This window comes from Puntigrus tetrazona, chromosome 3 (genome assembly GCF_018831695.1).
Source record: "Puntigrus tetrazona isolate hp1 chromosome 3, ASM1883169v1, whole genome shotgun sequence".
Taxonomy (NCBI): domain Eukaryota; kingdom Metazoa; phylum Chordata; class Actinopteri; order Cypriniformes; family Cyprinidae; genus Puntigrus; species Puntigrus tetrazona.
Window position 1 is genome coordinate 19479314 of NC_056701.1, and position 15921 is coordinate 19495234.

The 15921-nt window shown below is 39.3% G+C and overlaps 2 protein-coding genes across 2 annotated transcripts; both read right to left on the bottom strand.

Annotated features, from left to right (window-relative positions):
• Positions 1-961: 961 nt before the first annotated feature.
• LOC122341692 (2',3'-cyclic nucleotide 3' phosphodiesterase) lies at positions 962-6910 on the bottom strand. The gene is made up of 4 exons (XM_043235235.1): positions 6746-6910; positions 4405-5073; positions 4188-4315; positions 962-2745 (listed from the first exon to the last, which is right to left on the bottom strand). The coding sequence occupies exons 2-4, from the start codon at positions 5051-5053 to the stop codon at positions 2278-2280; spliced, it is 1245 nt and encodes a 414-aa protein (XP_043091170.1). The 5' UTR covers positions 5054-5073; positions 6746-6910; the 3' UTR covers positions 962-2277.
• A 1717-nt stretch (positions 6911-8627) lies between these two features.
• On the bottom strand, positions 8628-15848 carry odad4 (outer dynein arm docking complex subunit 4). The gene is made up of 12 exons (XM_043229678.1): positions 15502-15848; positions 15262-15393; positions 12617-12770; positions 12454-12515; positions 12163-12310; positions 11842-12066; positions 11159-11287; positions 10999-11077; positions 10816-10902; positions 10517-10713; positions 10229-10329; positions 8628-8894 (listed from the first exon to the last, which is right to left on the bottom strand). Exons 1-12 carry the CDS (start codon positions 15616-15618, stop codon positions 8859-8861), a joined length of 1467 nt encoding a protein of 488 aa, XP_043085613.1. The 5' UTR covers positions 15619-15848; the 3' UTR covers positions 8628-8858.
• Between the last annotated feature and the right edge of the window lie 73 nt (positions 15849-15921).

The window sequence follows — 15921 nt, forward strand, 5'->3', positions numbered from 1 at the left end:
TATATATATATATATATATATATATATATATATATAGAGAGAGAGAGAGAGAGAGAGAGAGAGAGAGAGAGAGAGAGAGAGAGATGATTCTGTGAGTAGTAGATTGAGCTAAATGGCTTGTAGTCTTGATGGGAAAAAAACTTTCGGTAAACAAAATATATGAAAATTACATGATGTAGGGCTTGCACGCAAAAACATTGTACTGAACTAACACCGTAATACTGTAATATACTTTTTGCTATAGTAGTGTATTGTTGCATACCCTATAGTGAAAACTTGGTACAGTATTGAGTAATGTGTTTATATTACTATAGTTATTGTATTGCCACAATAACTATAGATTTACAACTAAATTCAAGTACTTTAGTATGGTTAAAAAAACACCACTATTTACTATAACATTTTTTAAAGGCAACATACAGTGCGTGCCATTATAAAGTCTGTATGCCTACTCAGTCTTATGTATATACACACACAAATTAAACCTTGCTTATCAGAGAGAAATAAATGTGAGGGTGTGATTATTTATACCAATACAAAACCAACACCTGGCCTCTCTGGTCTGTCATCTTAGTAGCTGTTGAAAGTTACAGCTGCACAAAAACTAGAAGCGTTCATCTTGAAGCATTTAGTGGAGACCATCGCCCCCTACCGGCAAACTGTGAACCGAACTAAACGCGAAGAGGAGCGTACGCCGTCGAGAATTAAAAGGTTGCGTATTCACGAGCCACTTAAGCTACAGTCTCTCCCCCTGCATTTAAAACAATTGAATTTCCTATGAATCCAGAAACCGGTGCTGATGAGGAACCAGATGCTTGCTGCAGTTACGCATTTGCTAATGTGTGAAAAGGTGGAAACTATCTGAAGTGGATCAACTCGTTTGGAACACACGATCCCACGCGAATAGATTCAATCCTTCAAACATAGAGAACATGATTCACTTACAGCAAGAACACAACGCTAGGTTTGTCAGAGCCAAGCACATTCTTTATTAAGTGTACAAAACAAATGAAAAACAAGGTAAGTGCAAAAATTTAGTGCCTTGATGTCAGACCTATAAGAAGCATGGCTTCGGCCATCTAGAAACCTACAGAAGAGGAAGGCACCAGATAGATGCTTGTCACAGTATTTAGAGTGCACTTTTTTTCCTTTTTTCAAGATTGATTAAGAATGAGAGAGACAGAGAGAGTAAATGTACTAATCACATGTGAATATACTGGTTTATGAAAGCTGATCGTACAGATATAATGAAGTACAGGCATGTCTCATCCGACGTGACGGGCTGTAGATTCAAAAAAGGGCCTCCGATGGTTTGACCAACACTGTGTAAACGGTAAGTTTAAGAGAGAACACTATCATACACATATACGCACTTTAGCCTAAAAACATGTCACAGAGAGTATGTAATCTTATTTGATAAAAAGAAAAACCTTGTTGAATTTAAAGTGATTGCGAGAGAGGGATTAACCATGTGTTTTTTTTCTTCTTTTTGGCAAAAGGCATGCACACACACAACACACATACACACAACAGATCACTATCGGTGAGATTATAACAACGGTGCAGGATGAATTCTTAGAAATTACCAGCTCCACAAAGGCTGAAGAACGAGAGGGACACTGAATGATCACATACTAAACTAACAAATTTATACTCTATGCCAAAACTCCCTGTGATGACAGATCAAGGTGCTCTATTTCATGAAGTCGAAGGTCTAAGTGTACACTTGGAATGCAAATCTCCTAAAGATACCGAAGGTGAAAACGTGTATCTAGACTAAATCAACAAGAACTCAGCTGGAACAGAGTATAAATCAGTTAATCAAACCGGTAAAGTTGTGCTAAATCTAAGTGTTCTACATGAGTGTCACGTGTAAGGAAGACCGATCGTGGATGTACCTGTGTAAAGGGAACAGGGATGGTGTGGCGGCCAAAACGGCCAAGTGAACTAGCACCTAACGCAGAGTGATCCATGACCTTAAGGCAGATACTAAGGCCTCTGAGCTTGTGTTGCCAGGCAAAAGGAAAAAAGGCACCAGCTAAGAGAGAGCCGGGAGCCAGCAGGCCGCTTTGGAACGTCTGGTTTCACACTGCCTGCCAAATCATCCCAAGCCATCCCTGTACGCACACTAAAGCTGCGAAACATACACGCAATCCACCTACACACATGCAGAAACACAACATCATCCTCAGCCAACCGAGGGCCAGAGCCCTTAGGAAAAATGTCTTCTCCTCCTCCTCCCCCCCCCTCCCCTCTCTTCTCCTCCTCGCTTTGCGCTCACAGAATGGTACACTTTTTCTTTTTCTTCTCTCCATCCTTTTTGCCCTGGTCGCTGGTGGGCTTGTCGTCGGAGAAGCTAGTGAAGGTGGTATCCGCGGTGATCGGTTCCCTCAGAGCGAGGAACCAGCGGCCCTCGCTCAGGTAGGTCAAAGTACCCAAGTCCATCTCGACCTGGGTGCCCTCCTTGCCCTCTTTCTGCAGAGCCAGGATCTCCAGCAAATCCAAACCGGTCTGCACCGCCTCCACGCCTGCCGAGCAGCCTAACGTGACGTGGGCGCGGCTGCCCGCCGGAAGGGCCTCCACGCTGGGCAGGAGGGCCGGAGGGACCCCTTCTTTGTCCGCTCCCTCAGGCCACAGCTTCAACTGGGCTTCCGTCAAAGCCACACGGGCCCCAAACGTACGAGGGGTCACTAAAAGAGCAGTGACGGAAAGCTCATAAGATTTGGAAAGGGATTCCTTGACCACCTGCAAGACAAAATTTGGTCGAAGTACCGTATTAATATTTTGAGAAAGTTAAAATTTGTTAACATTAATGCATTAAGTTTCATGAACAAATTTTCAGCATTTATTAATCTACATTCACATACTAACACTTGTACACCGACACATTTACATGTGATTTTTTAACCGATTTGTTATAGTTACTTATTGGTTGGACGACATTAACGTCTCTTTTGATTCAGTTCTTGATTGGGTTAAGTAAACCAGTTTAGGTACCTGAATAAAACTACTGTCTATTTACAGTAAAACAGTTGGCTACTAACAAAATATCATGTATATTTTTAAAATGTGTACAAGAAATACAAATTCAAGATAATTTCCATAGAGTATAACAGAAAAGAACATAAAAATCCCTCTCTAAATAATAAAATGAATACATAATTCTGTTTTTAGGCTATCAAACAGTCATTACATGATCTCTCAGGAACAAATGGCAGTGGCTATTTACACTAACTCCGCCCACCAATGTGCAAAAGATGATGATAAAGCGCATGGTGACCGTATTTTCACGTGGTCGATACATCAGTTTCGGAATTTCTTTTTTATGGTATAATTTAATAGTTTAATTTCATTTATTTACCATAAAAATTAAAAAGTATTGGGTAGGGTTAGGTGTAGGGAGGGCTTATTGGGGCAAAGCATGTCAACCATGGCATCTATTTAGTAATTTGAATTTTGTTTTATATACCGAGATGCAGATAACGGTCACATGTATAGTAGTTTACAAGTGAAGTAGTATTAATAGCAGAAAATGCTATTTGCACTTGGTGTTAATAGCCTCTATCTATAGCCGCTGTTGGAATAAATTGTGAACCAAACAGCTCTGCAGAGTTTAGCTCCAAATCACACATTAAAAGTTTCTAGTGATGCTATAGACCATACCTTAGATACCATAAATAGAATGCCAGATTAGTAATAATTAACTTTGCTGATATTTGAAGCTGATAATATAAAAGGGAAACAGTCTTTTTTAATGATTTTTGACTTTAATATTGGTAGTGTAGTATTTCTTACAGTAAAACTAGATAGACAAAGGAATGTTAAAAAAAATAATTCTGTCATCATTTACTCACCCTTGAGTTGTTCCAAATCTGTATGAATTTCTTTGTTCTGCCGAACACAAATGAAGATATTTTGAGTCGTTTATAACCAGGCTGTTTTGGTCACCATTGACTTTCATTGTATTTTTTCCTCTACTATGAAAGTCAGTGGTGACCAAAACAGCCCTGATTTGGAACTACTCAAAAGGTGAGTAAATGATGACAGAACTGGGTTAACTATTCTTTTATTTTCCTAGAGTATTACTTATTGGCTGGAAAAATATAATATTTAGGCAGGGGTCTCATTTCAAAAATAGTTTGCACTACATGACATATCTAACGAAACGTCCTGTGTGGACAACCAACCTGTAGCTCTGCATATTCTTTTGCTCCCTCTGCTTTCCCGTAATCACAGAACATTGTAGTGCAATGAAGTTGCAATGGGTTCTGGAAATACTGCTCTAGATCCACTTCTTTCTCCGCCTCACCAGTAACTAGAAAACACAAAAAACTACAAAATCAGCACTACAAACACACCAACTCCGAGGACACACACAAGCGTGTGTTTAGACAGCTCACTCACATTCACTGATGTGTTCTTTGAAGGCCTCCAAAGTGTCCAGCGTCTTGAGAAAGTCCATGGTCGCACACTTAATCCGTTCCTCTTCCTCTGGAAGCAGGAACCAGCCAAAGAACAAAGGCACCTCTGGCTCTTTCTGCTTGGTCTCTGCCTCTTTTGTGGGCTCAGCTTGAACTCCATCAGCTTCTGGTTGCACCTTATCCTCTTCTCCTTCCGTCTTTGTCTCCTCACCTTTATCAGATTCTCCGGGCTTGGCTTCGTTCTCAGCAGTGGGTTTGGACTCCGCCTCTTTGGCAGGCTCCTCCTCTTTCTTAGGCTCCACCTCCTTCACAGCTTCTTCCTCCTGCTTCTCAGGCTCAGAGTTCACTTGAACCTGTGGCTCCTCAGACTTCTGCTGTTCTGGCTCAGGGGTTTCCTCAGGAGATTTTTCCGGTGCTTCAGAGTCAGTCGCTTTCTCCTTTTCTGCCGATTCCTCAGCAGGATGCGCCGTCTCTGCGGTCTTCTCGGGTTCAGGGGACACTTTCTGAGGATCTGCAGGCTCTGAAGGTGCCACCTCGTCAGACTTAGGCTCTGGTTTCTCCTCTTGCTGCACTGTCACTTCCTGTGTCTCAGCGACAGCCTCTGGAACTTCCTGATTCTGTTCAGCTTCCATTGCTACACAGCAGGCTGTTTCTGATAAACAAGATAGAATTGGCAGGAGTTAGCGCATTTTTTCTCCCCAACAGCCGCAAACGTGAACAAGGGGTTAAATGACAGGCAACTCCAGGAGCGCTTGGTAAAGATTAACAGAAACCATCCACCTGAACATGTCAGTCAAAACAACCACTTCTTCAGACCCTTCACAGCACGTAGGCTCTTGGAAACTTCAATTTTACTACCCACAACTGCATATTTTAGTCCTGCAACCTCTGTACTGCATCCAGCTCTTGTCCTTCTGAGCAAATCTGAAAACCACTGCTCCGCTTAGACCAATGCACATTCGAATTCATATGAAATAAAACACCACTGTGCACTTCTAGTGAAATCTGAGTAGGCACCAGACTGCCAAAGCAAGAGTTGCTTTTTTTCTGGCCTACACATTATTCCTTAGCTTTTTATCCATATTTATATTCCCTTTGTCTACCATCTTTCTCTATTACAGAGACCCAAGTAAACCGTAGAAGCTCTGTATGCCTTAAGTCTGTTTAAATGACACTTTGCGCCATCACGTCGCTGTTAATGTCAGCTTTCACATTAATAAGCAGAAGTACAGCTGTAGCTCAGATATTAGGTTGTTTTCAAGCCATCAGATGTCAAATGACTCGGCTTTCGTTGTGAAACCAGTTGCCATTATTACCTTCTGGCCCAAAAACATCTGTTCCCCATTTTATAGAGCTATGCAAATCTTTACAGCTTAATCAAATGACAAACCTTGATAGCAGCCAAGCGATACAATTCACAGCTGATGATGGGTTCGAAAGAAACCTTACACTGCCACTAAATGTTAACTTCCGGCCACTGTATGGAGAATTCACACGAATAAGCTTTAATTTCACCCTGTGGACCAGGCCCAGGTTCAAATGGAAGCCTGTGAGAAGCATGAAGCAGGCCCCCGTTTTACAGGAGCCCTGCGGTGAGCCGTGAGACACTACCACCTGCACATAATTTAGGCCACTTTTTTGTGGCTGTGCCTAATATCAAGCGTGCCGCCTGCTTAGGCAGCATTTCTCGGAAGCAAACGCGTTGGGAGTCCGTTCAGCGTGTCTGGTGCCTAATCGCCGTCTAGGTAGGAGGCTCGCTGGATTTTGATACGCAGCCTTTGTGTGATCAAATTAGATTCGGACACGCCACCTAATCTGTGGAAGACAAAGAAAAGCCCAAACGCCCCGTGGATTCACTCAGACGGCAGCGACACATCAAGCAGGGGTCACAAGCATATAACGGTAACGGCACACGCTTTAACGACGTCCCGCAAACGAATTTAGACAACTTGGGGAAAATTTGTGAGTAGATTTAAAGAAACGCGGGCCACGTTTGATTCAGCGAATGCCTAAATCTACAGAGGCTCGTAAAGGAATATGACCGAATGAGCGAGTTCAGTTAATTAGAGGTAACAATGCAAAGCCATGGACCGGGGAGTGGCAGTGCCCAGCCACGCTGCATGCAGACAAAACAAATCAGCGTGGCAATGCCTCGCGCAGCTGGAAAAGATAGCACATGCCTGAAGCATGTTTTTTTTTTTTTTTGGTTGCATCTAAAAATCTTTGTTTTCGCTTAAAGTTAGACATGCATAGACTCTCCGGTGGCAAATACGTTCCACAAGATCACAAAGTAATAGTCGGCGATAAGCGTAAATGCAACTCACTTGATTACAACGTTGGCGGATGCGTGAAAAGCTGTCACCGTTTCCGAGGCTGAAGGTTCAAATCGCACGTTTCTCCAGAGCGCTACGCAGAAACCCCCGCCTGGCAGAGCGCTAGCAATAATCAGGAAACAAAACGGAAACCACTGGCACTTGAGCACGCTCCTGTGCGCGCGAGCGCGGACGCGGAAGGGAGAGGCAGATGTAAAACTGAACGGAGGCACATTTTGAGCGCGCTCCCGCTGCTTCACTGTGCACGTCAGCAACCAGATATATATATATATATATATATATATATATATATATATATATATATATATATATATATATATATATATATATATATATATATATATATTTTTTTTTTTTTTTTTTTTTTGTACATCATCTTTGATGTCTCGATTACCACGTGGTTGAATTACACAATGCAGTTCAATTTCTTAACAATGACTTAACACTGTAGCACACACACTCCATTATTTGTGTGTGTGTGTATATGCGAGATAAACACTGAAGATAAACCTCTCTCGTGCTATTTTTAACGCTAAGAAAGGACATACGTGTGTGTGTGTGTGGATGATTCTATAATTGCGGGTACATTTGGTGCCCGACAACTTTGTTACCAAAGAGTAACAATGCTGACAATAGTGAAACAGAATCGACTTCAATTTTATTATTTCCAAAAACTCCACTTGCTGAGAACACGACACTAACGAAAACATGATTCAAAGACCTTTAAATAACCCATATAAATAATCAGTTTTCCTTTTGATATTGTGGTAACAGAGCTGACGTTCTACAAAATAACTCTTGGTTTAAGTTTTTAGATTAAAACATTTTCAGTGTTTCGGTGATTATTAGTGAAAGTGACATCATTTCCTGTAATTTACACAATTCTGAGAGATAATTTCACCAATTTAAGGCAAAATATGAGAAAATACACTAACTAGAAGAAAAATAGAAGAAATCATGATTTTCACATATTTAAGAAACTTAAAAAAAATCTTGTAATTTATAACAATTAGTAAAGAATAATAATATACAAATGAACACAAAAAGTATGTATATGGAATATTTGTCTACACCTCTAAGTTTGATAGTATCTACTGCGAAGAATACACAACAATCTTTGGATAAGACAAAACAAATTTCTCAAGCTTTTCATGCCTCACACTAGTATGGACTTGATTTCCAGCAAACTCTTTAATTTCCTTGTAGTTCCTGATTGTCAGAATATATTATAATGAATACATGCCTATCAAAATGATCAAAATATTCAGTTCCGATGTTTGCGCTTTAAAAAGTTCAAGAGAAGAATAAAAAAAAGGATCTGCAAGCACCATGTTCTTTGAACGCACTTTGCATGCCAGTTACACAAGAACGTACCTAGCAAAAATGAAAACAGCTGGAGTGTGCATGCCGGGTCTTGTTGACATCCGTGAGGGACGTGTGAAATGTATGTTTCTGAGTGGTTATGCTTTCTGACATTGCACCAACAGGTTCTGCAGTTAAGAATCGCTGCTTCAGCTTAAGTTCAGAACAAACGCAGGTTGGCTGTGACCGCTTTCTCACAAGTATCTGTGGTGTGTTCGCATGAATAGCAGATACAACCCACACAAAAATACACTCACACACAAACTGCCAATAAAAATGCGTAGATAAAGCATAATGACAGGGCCTAGACTTTTGTTCAGTTTTGTCAAGCAATATAGACAATATGGACTCACTAGGTGGAGAGTAAAATTCGAACAAATTTTAATGATTTTCAATTATAAAGTAAAGTATTTCTCTAGTCAACTGAAAGTCACAGCATGTGTGGGTCTATTGGAAAACAGTATTTGGGCAACATCACTTGGACACACTGCATCACAAATAAAACGCATGATTTGTTATACCTCTGAAACTGTGACAGTTTATTTATGTAAAACTATTCAAAACATCAATTTATCTATATGGAAACAAGCACAGAAAAGGCAGTCATAAAGTAATTCCTGCAATCCAGCATCATGTTCCTCAGGCAAACTTTATTCCCCCAGTAGGGATGCATTAGTTCTGACTTGTCTTGTAGGTGGATGGAAGTCGATTGCAGCCATTTTGTTCAGAGGGGTTTCTTATTTTACTGAGCCACTCTGTTTCTTGCTTCTCGAAGAGCCTGCGGGGTGAGAAATTGGTTGAAGTAAATCAAATCATTTCAGGGCAACATGAAGAAATATAATATCAGAAAAAAGAATGGGATGGTCAAGAATAAGATACAAGAAAACCGATCAATTAATAATTTATAAATATTTTGAAATGAAGTTGTAACTAAATGCTCTGATTGTGGAAATTCAGGGTTTGTTAGAAAAAGTTCTGTCACGGCAATTGCTTTGGTAATGTACAGGACAATGTTAAAAGAACACTCCACTTTTTTTGGAATTAGACTCCAAGAGGACGTGATGTTGTTTTTTCAAGAGTCTATCACAACGTATCTGTCCATAAAGTCTTAATGGATTTTACAAAACATTAGCATGCTAGTCTTATTAAATGAGGGTCATTTTTTAAAATTGTGTACCCAAGCAAAGTCTCTGAGAACCTGAAACTTGTGGACACTCTAAGAAGGTTGAAGTTCTGGAAAATTATGGTGCTGAAGACTAAATAGATCCGGATGGTTTCTCACCTAAATCTTGACATTAATTCTTTTGCAGTTAACATGTGTCTTTTCATTCTTTAGCTTTTTTAGCTTTTAATCTAAATTCAATCTCTTGGCTATTTTTTTTCTGGAAAAAGAAAACACTTTTTACTTTCAGCCTTCCCGGACAATTATATCTCAATTATTAAATGCAAAACCAATAATAATTATTAACACTGATGTGGTTTGGGATTGGTCAAATGTCAGAATTTCAACTTGCCTATTTCGGCACACAGTGTATATCCAACTTTATCTGCACAAGTACACTTGTTTAATGATATACGTACTATATAGCAAATAACATCTGCTGCAAAAATATTTTGCCGCAAAATGCAACTATAGAAATATTTCAAACTTCACCGTACATACAGTAGAGCAATTTTTATGAAAAAACTGCTTGATTGCTTGGATCGGACCAAAATGTAAACTGTATTTCCGCAATTTGCTAAATGTGATAAGGAACAACGATATTAAGGCTTTATAAACTTTAGCACCATGAATATCTGTACAGCTACTTCAAAACAATGTGTATAGTGAAAAGCGCCCTCATGCAAATTTTATGGTTGCATATATTCCTATTCAAATGACTGGATAAATATTTGTAGAACAATTGTACATGTGAGTATAACTTTGGTCAAACAAACAATAATTGTGATCATCTTTGATTAAAGAAACCATATTGCCCATCCTGCACGATTTAGAATACCACTCGTTTCAATGTAGTTTGAATGGGACTATAGAAAAGGCCACAGGCGAGATGGATGGCGAGAGGAATGAGGCATAGAGTGAGAGAGCAGGATAGGAATGTCTGTGTTGACCTTTTGGATGGCTTCGCTGGCAGAGTCGTCCTGCAGCAGTTTTGCCCGGTCCAGTGCCCTCTCAAAGTGAAACACACAGGCCTTGTAGTTACCCAGCTTCACTGTGTCAGAGAGAAAGAGGATGCAAAATGATCTAATGGTCCTGCATGGCACGGATCAAATATACATAACGACCACATTAACTCCTATTGATTCGAAGCAATGTGGGAAATTTGATTATTCATGGTCAGAGAGTCTATTAAACCGCTGACTTCCTGGGCAATTCTGGGCAATGTAGTTTGGACTCACATTCTGCCTGTGCCATGAGCACACTGGCATTGAGCTGCCATTTTTCGTCGCTGATGTCATCCGCAGCCGTGAGTGAGCGGGAGCCATAGTTGCGAGCTTCGCCATAGTGTTTCAGCTCTAGGTAACAGCGACCGATCTCATGGAACAACCAGGCTTTCTCTAACCCGCCACATACTAGAGGCAGCTTCTCCTCCCAGCTGTACAAAGACACACAAAACTAAATTAAATGACTAATACAATAGATTTCTCTGTGTACATCAACACCAAAGTCAATATTAATTAAAGGCAAATGCACTTACACTTCTATAGCTTGTTGAAACTTGCCAATCCGTGCATACACACGGCCAATATTGTCCAGGGCCCTGGATTTACTGTCCATCAGGTCGCTATGAAACAAAGCATAAACCAAACACTCCAGATGAATTGTAATTTGTTAACCAACCAAGAAAAAAGGTAGCTTTCCTGCTCCCATGGTTGCCTACCCTTTCTTGGCCAGCTCCAGATCCTTCTCATGATGATGGAGAGCCTTGTCTATGTTCCCAAGATCTATAAGTGCATTGCCTACATGAAACATAAGAGAAACTTTTAACAGAGTATCACATTTCTCATTCTTGTACTATGGTATTATAAATATATTACTACCTATGCAGCTGTGTAGGTTCCCAAGCACTTCTCTCTTATTGGGAAGCACTTCCCCGGACCACTCCTTCACCACCTTCATGAGTTCACGGGCCTTCTTCAGACCGATTTCCGTGTTGCCTGAACTCAAAGCTGTCAAGTGAAGAGATTATACTTGAAAAATGGCTTTTCTATTTGTCAGTGTGGTGAATTTGCATAACCAACCTAAATCCGGAAATCTTGCACCATTGAAAGGATTGGATATTGACCATGAAAATTTGCAAGGCAACATTAAATGTGACCACAGCTTTAGAAAAGTAGCAAAGTCAAAAGATCTGATCTACCGCTCATGACCATGGCACAAATCGTATACAGCTGCGTGCCAGAATGTAATATTTATGGTATGTTTAGGGTTTTTTCAAATGTCCTCAGAAAGCACTATTAAATATTTAAATAATCAGATGGGTGTGTTCGCTTAAGCAGACATTATGGGGTTACCTAGAGAATAATTAGGGCAATAATGAGATTTCTGTTTTTACTGTATTTTTTATTAAATAAATGCATTCTTGGTGAGACTTTGAAATATATCTAGAAATTCTTCGAACTCCCTAACATTTCATCGATAGTGTATGGTTTTGCAAGAGTATGGTACTAATGCTAAATTTCTTGCTAGGAACCTATACTGTGAGCTTTGAGCCGAGGTTTACCTGTGTCAATCTCCTCCAGACTGTCAAGGACGTATCGAGTGGGGTCTGAGGGAGGCTTGTGACGAACCCGGTTCCACTGCTGCTGCATGAGTTTCCTGTCTCGCTGACGAGCATAGATAGGCTTCTGCTGCTGCCAAAATGCCGTCCGCGTGTCCAGATATGAGATACAGCCTACGATCAGATCTTGAACACGCTCGCCAGTTCGTATCTTACCTTTTATAAGATCTGTGTAGGAGCAGATTGCAAAACATCACAGAATATGCACTTTCACAGATGCAATCAAAAAAACCAAACAAAAAAACAAAACCCTGAAACACGCACCCTCATCTTGTAAAAGTTTCGCTAAGTATTCTCTGTCACTGTATAGCTCTCCCAGAAGTTCCTTGGCTGTTTTTTCATTTTTGTCCCTCTTCTGGGCATGCTTTTTGGATTCCCTCTTATTAGAATGATTCAAATGCTTGGGACGAACCTTTGAACAAATAAACACATGTGTGTTACTAACTGCTGAAATAAACATAAATGGAAAGCATTAACAATGGCAGGGCTAACGATGGGGGTAGAAGTTTTAATGAGAGCGAGCAAGAGATAGAGAAGAATAAATTGCCAGCTCACCCCATTCGACTTGTGGAAGAAAGACAAGTCTCCTTTATTTTCCAACTTCACAGAGGAAGGACCTTTTGGGTTGGGGTGAGAGATGTGGGTAACTGAGGTCTGTTTGCTGTGTAACCAAAATATGCGCTCCACATTTGTCATCATGTTGTGTCTGAGGACTTACTGCCCACTGAGTTGTCGATTGCCTCTTGAGCTTTCTGGATTCCCAGCCTGAACTCCTGCAGCTCTGGACGCAGCTTATTGCCTCTGTGATAGTAGACCAATGCAAACTCAAAATCGCCCATAGTGTAGAGAGCTTCTGCTTTCTGATACAGACCCTGCAGGGGACAGGATGGAGATCGAAGGAGAATCAAGGGTTATCTGTTAGAAGACATTTTTTCATACAAAGCTGTTTATAGTAGCTAAAGGGACTGGACGCCCAGAGGAACATACAATGGCATCAAACAGGTTTCAGATTTTTCATTGTTCTTTCATAATTCTTACATGACACTACATGCTTTGTGGTAACAAGCCAGATCCTTAACCATTAAATCACCGCTATCCCATGATATACGCTCATCTGAAAATCTCTTGGTTTAAAAACCTAATAAAAAGGTTAAGCTTTTAAGTATCATTATTGTAGTCTTTAGTGTCACATTACCTTTCAGAAATCATTCTGATTTGCTAATCAAGAAACATTTATTTTTATTAAAAATGTTGAAAATAGATGTTCTGATTAATTTTTTTGTGGCAACAATGATATTTCTTTGATAAATAGAAATTCAAAGCAACATTTATTTTTAATACCTTGTTACTGTTTCTTTTCACTTTTTCTATCAATTGAAATTTTGACAAAATGTAGAATTTTAAAATTTAAAAACTATACATAACTTCTTATAACTCAGTGCTTTAACTGGGATTGGACATTATTAATTTAGAGAGTTTATATAGCAGCTCAAAAAAGGTATTTGCATATAAACTATGAAATAAATGTATTTCCTCGCATTACATAAAAAATACCAAGCTAAGTGTCAATTGGAAAAGGTTACATTTGCTAGAATTATGATATTAAAGACCCCATATTGTCAAATCTGATATCTCATGGCTTTTTTTTTCATGATAAGTGAGGTCTAGGGGCTATGTCACTACCATATAAGTTTCAAAATGGTCAATCCTCAGTAAACTGCACACAGCCTGCATGAAGTAGCTGTGATCAGAGCTGTGAGTTCCTTAAAAATGTGCCATCAGATCTACACAGTCATCACCCGAGCACCGCCCACTATCCATGACAATGCGTCTACCATATCACACGATTATTTAGAAATCGTTAGTTTGTTGTTTCACGCACATGCACACAGACATTATGTCATAAACAACATAGTCGCAATAAAACTTAAGGCACTTTAGTGCACATAAAAACAAAAGACAATACTTTATTGAAACTTTTCCAATAAGAAGTGTGCAAACTCAACATTTTTGACAATCATGTCACTATCCAATCCGCTCGTATTATCGTGTTTGACTTCAGCTGTCGTTTTTTTTTTTTGTTTGAAAGTGGGATCGGGTATGCAATCATATTTCTAAATTGAGGTCAATTACGTCAATTTTGCCACCCAACATCACAAGATGATGATATTTTAAGCTCCTTATGTAGCCGTCACAGTCTTCCCTTTGTTTTGCATAATTGTGACATCGTTACATTTTATTGGCCTGGTCGTGTGTCACTCAGAAAAAAAAAACAGGCCAACCAGAAGAGAGGCTCATGAATAGTAATTAGACAGACCAAAATCGACCTGTTTTTGACAGAGCTTCTGAGAAAGGAGCTGTAAAAACACATTAAAAACACATGTTACTCATACCACAAAAATATATTCTAAAGAACATCAACACCTCCAACAACTCCAAAAAGGTGTACAATATGGGACCTTTAATTTTATACAATAGAGCAGAGCAACACAGTGTTCTGTTCCTTGAATGAATCTGTTTTTGAATCAAGAGATCCAGTGATTCGACTGTACATTCAGATGGACTCACTCCCTGCGTCCCAATGTATATAGCCTACTATCCACCCTCCCTAAATAGTATTCAAAACGAATAATATCGCATAGAATTTAAGATGGATAATATGAACATTTGGACACAGGCACTTGTTAAGTTTCTTATTGAATCAGCTGTTTTGAACAAATTGTTTGATTTGAAGGATTCAGTAAATCATTTATTAAAACAGGGACTTGCTGCAACTTATGTACTTATCCATGACAGACGTAACCTAGCAAAAAATACATTCAGCAAAATATTCTATATTTATCAATATTGCCCGTAATTCCTTAATTTTAGGCCCCAGAAAAAAAGAAAACTTACAAATAATAATTATTTCTTATAATAACTTCATATACTTGTTGTAAGAAAAAAAGAAAAAAAAAAGGGACAAATTTAGCAATCACTGTGTAAAATCCGACCACTGCTTTTAGGTGACTTTTCACTAGTTTGACCTGTCCTTTTTGTCTTAATTAATAAAACATTTTGTTTATCAATTCAAAACCAGACGTTATTTTTGTAAAATTCCAAAGCATGCTTCTGACCTAAATGTCACTTGGTTTATCATTTTGTTATCTAATGAACTAATATTTATACATTTGTAAGTGTGTTACAAGTGTACACAGTTTCTGGTGCAACCAGTGTCCTACTTTTGCCAGAATCATCTGATAAGGTTTCAGATTATGTAAGCACGCCCCCTTCAGGACAAGTGAAAATACACTCTGTACCTGCCGGGACCTCCTGGACCGAATGAGGAGATCAAATAGAAATTAACAGCACATATGAACTCACCTTGAAGAAGTCTTTGTTGTCTTTGAGGGAGGTCTCGGCGTCTTTCAGCGCGCTTTCTGCATCCCCTAGTTTCAAATAACACCTAGACCTGGCGACCAGACAGTTTTTATCATCTGGCTGCAAACTTAAAGCCTGGGGAGCAACAAAGAAATCTCTTTTAAAGAGTGATTTAACGCACAGTTTAATGTATTATATGCAAACTGTATTTCTCTTAATGCCCAGTTATAGTTACTAACTCACCGTGGAAAAGCTCTCAGTAGCTTTGACATACTCTCCCTTCTGAAACAGCTGGTCACCTTCAGCTACATATGTGCTGAAGGTACTCTTCGGCCCTGGTCCTTCCTCGTTATCGGACATTTTAAGCGTATTTATATAAAACTACATAAAATCATTGAGTACATATCAATAAACGTACGTGTTGTCCGGGAAAGTATTGTCCACTGTATCCTAGCGACGAGCCTAACAAACCCTGAACAGCCAATCAACTGTGAGAGACCTTTGATTGACGTTCCAATACGTACTACGTCATTGCGTTTTAAACTTTTAGATGTAACGTATTCATTTTTTATTTCCAAAATATAAACATTCAAAATTATATGTAATAATTATATATATTTTTGCAATGTTTATTTAACTTTACCTTTGAAGCAACACAGCAAG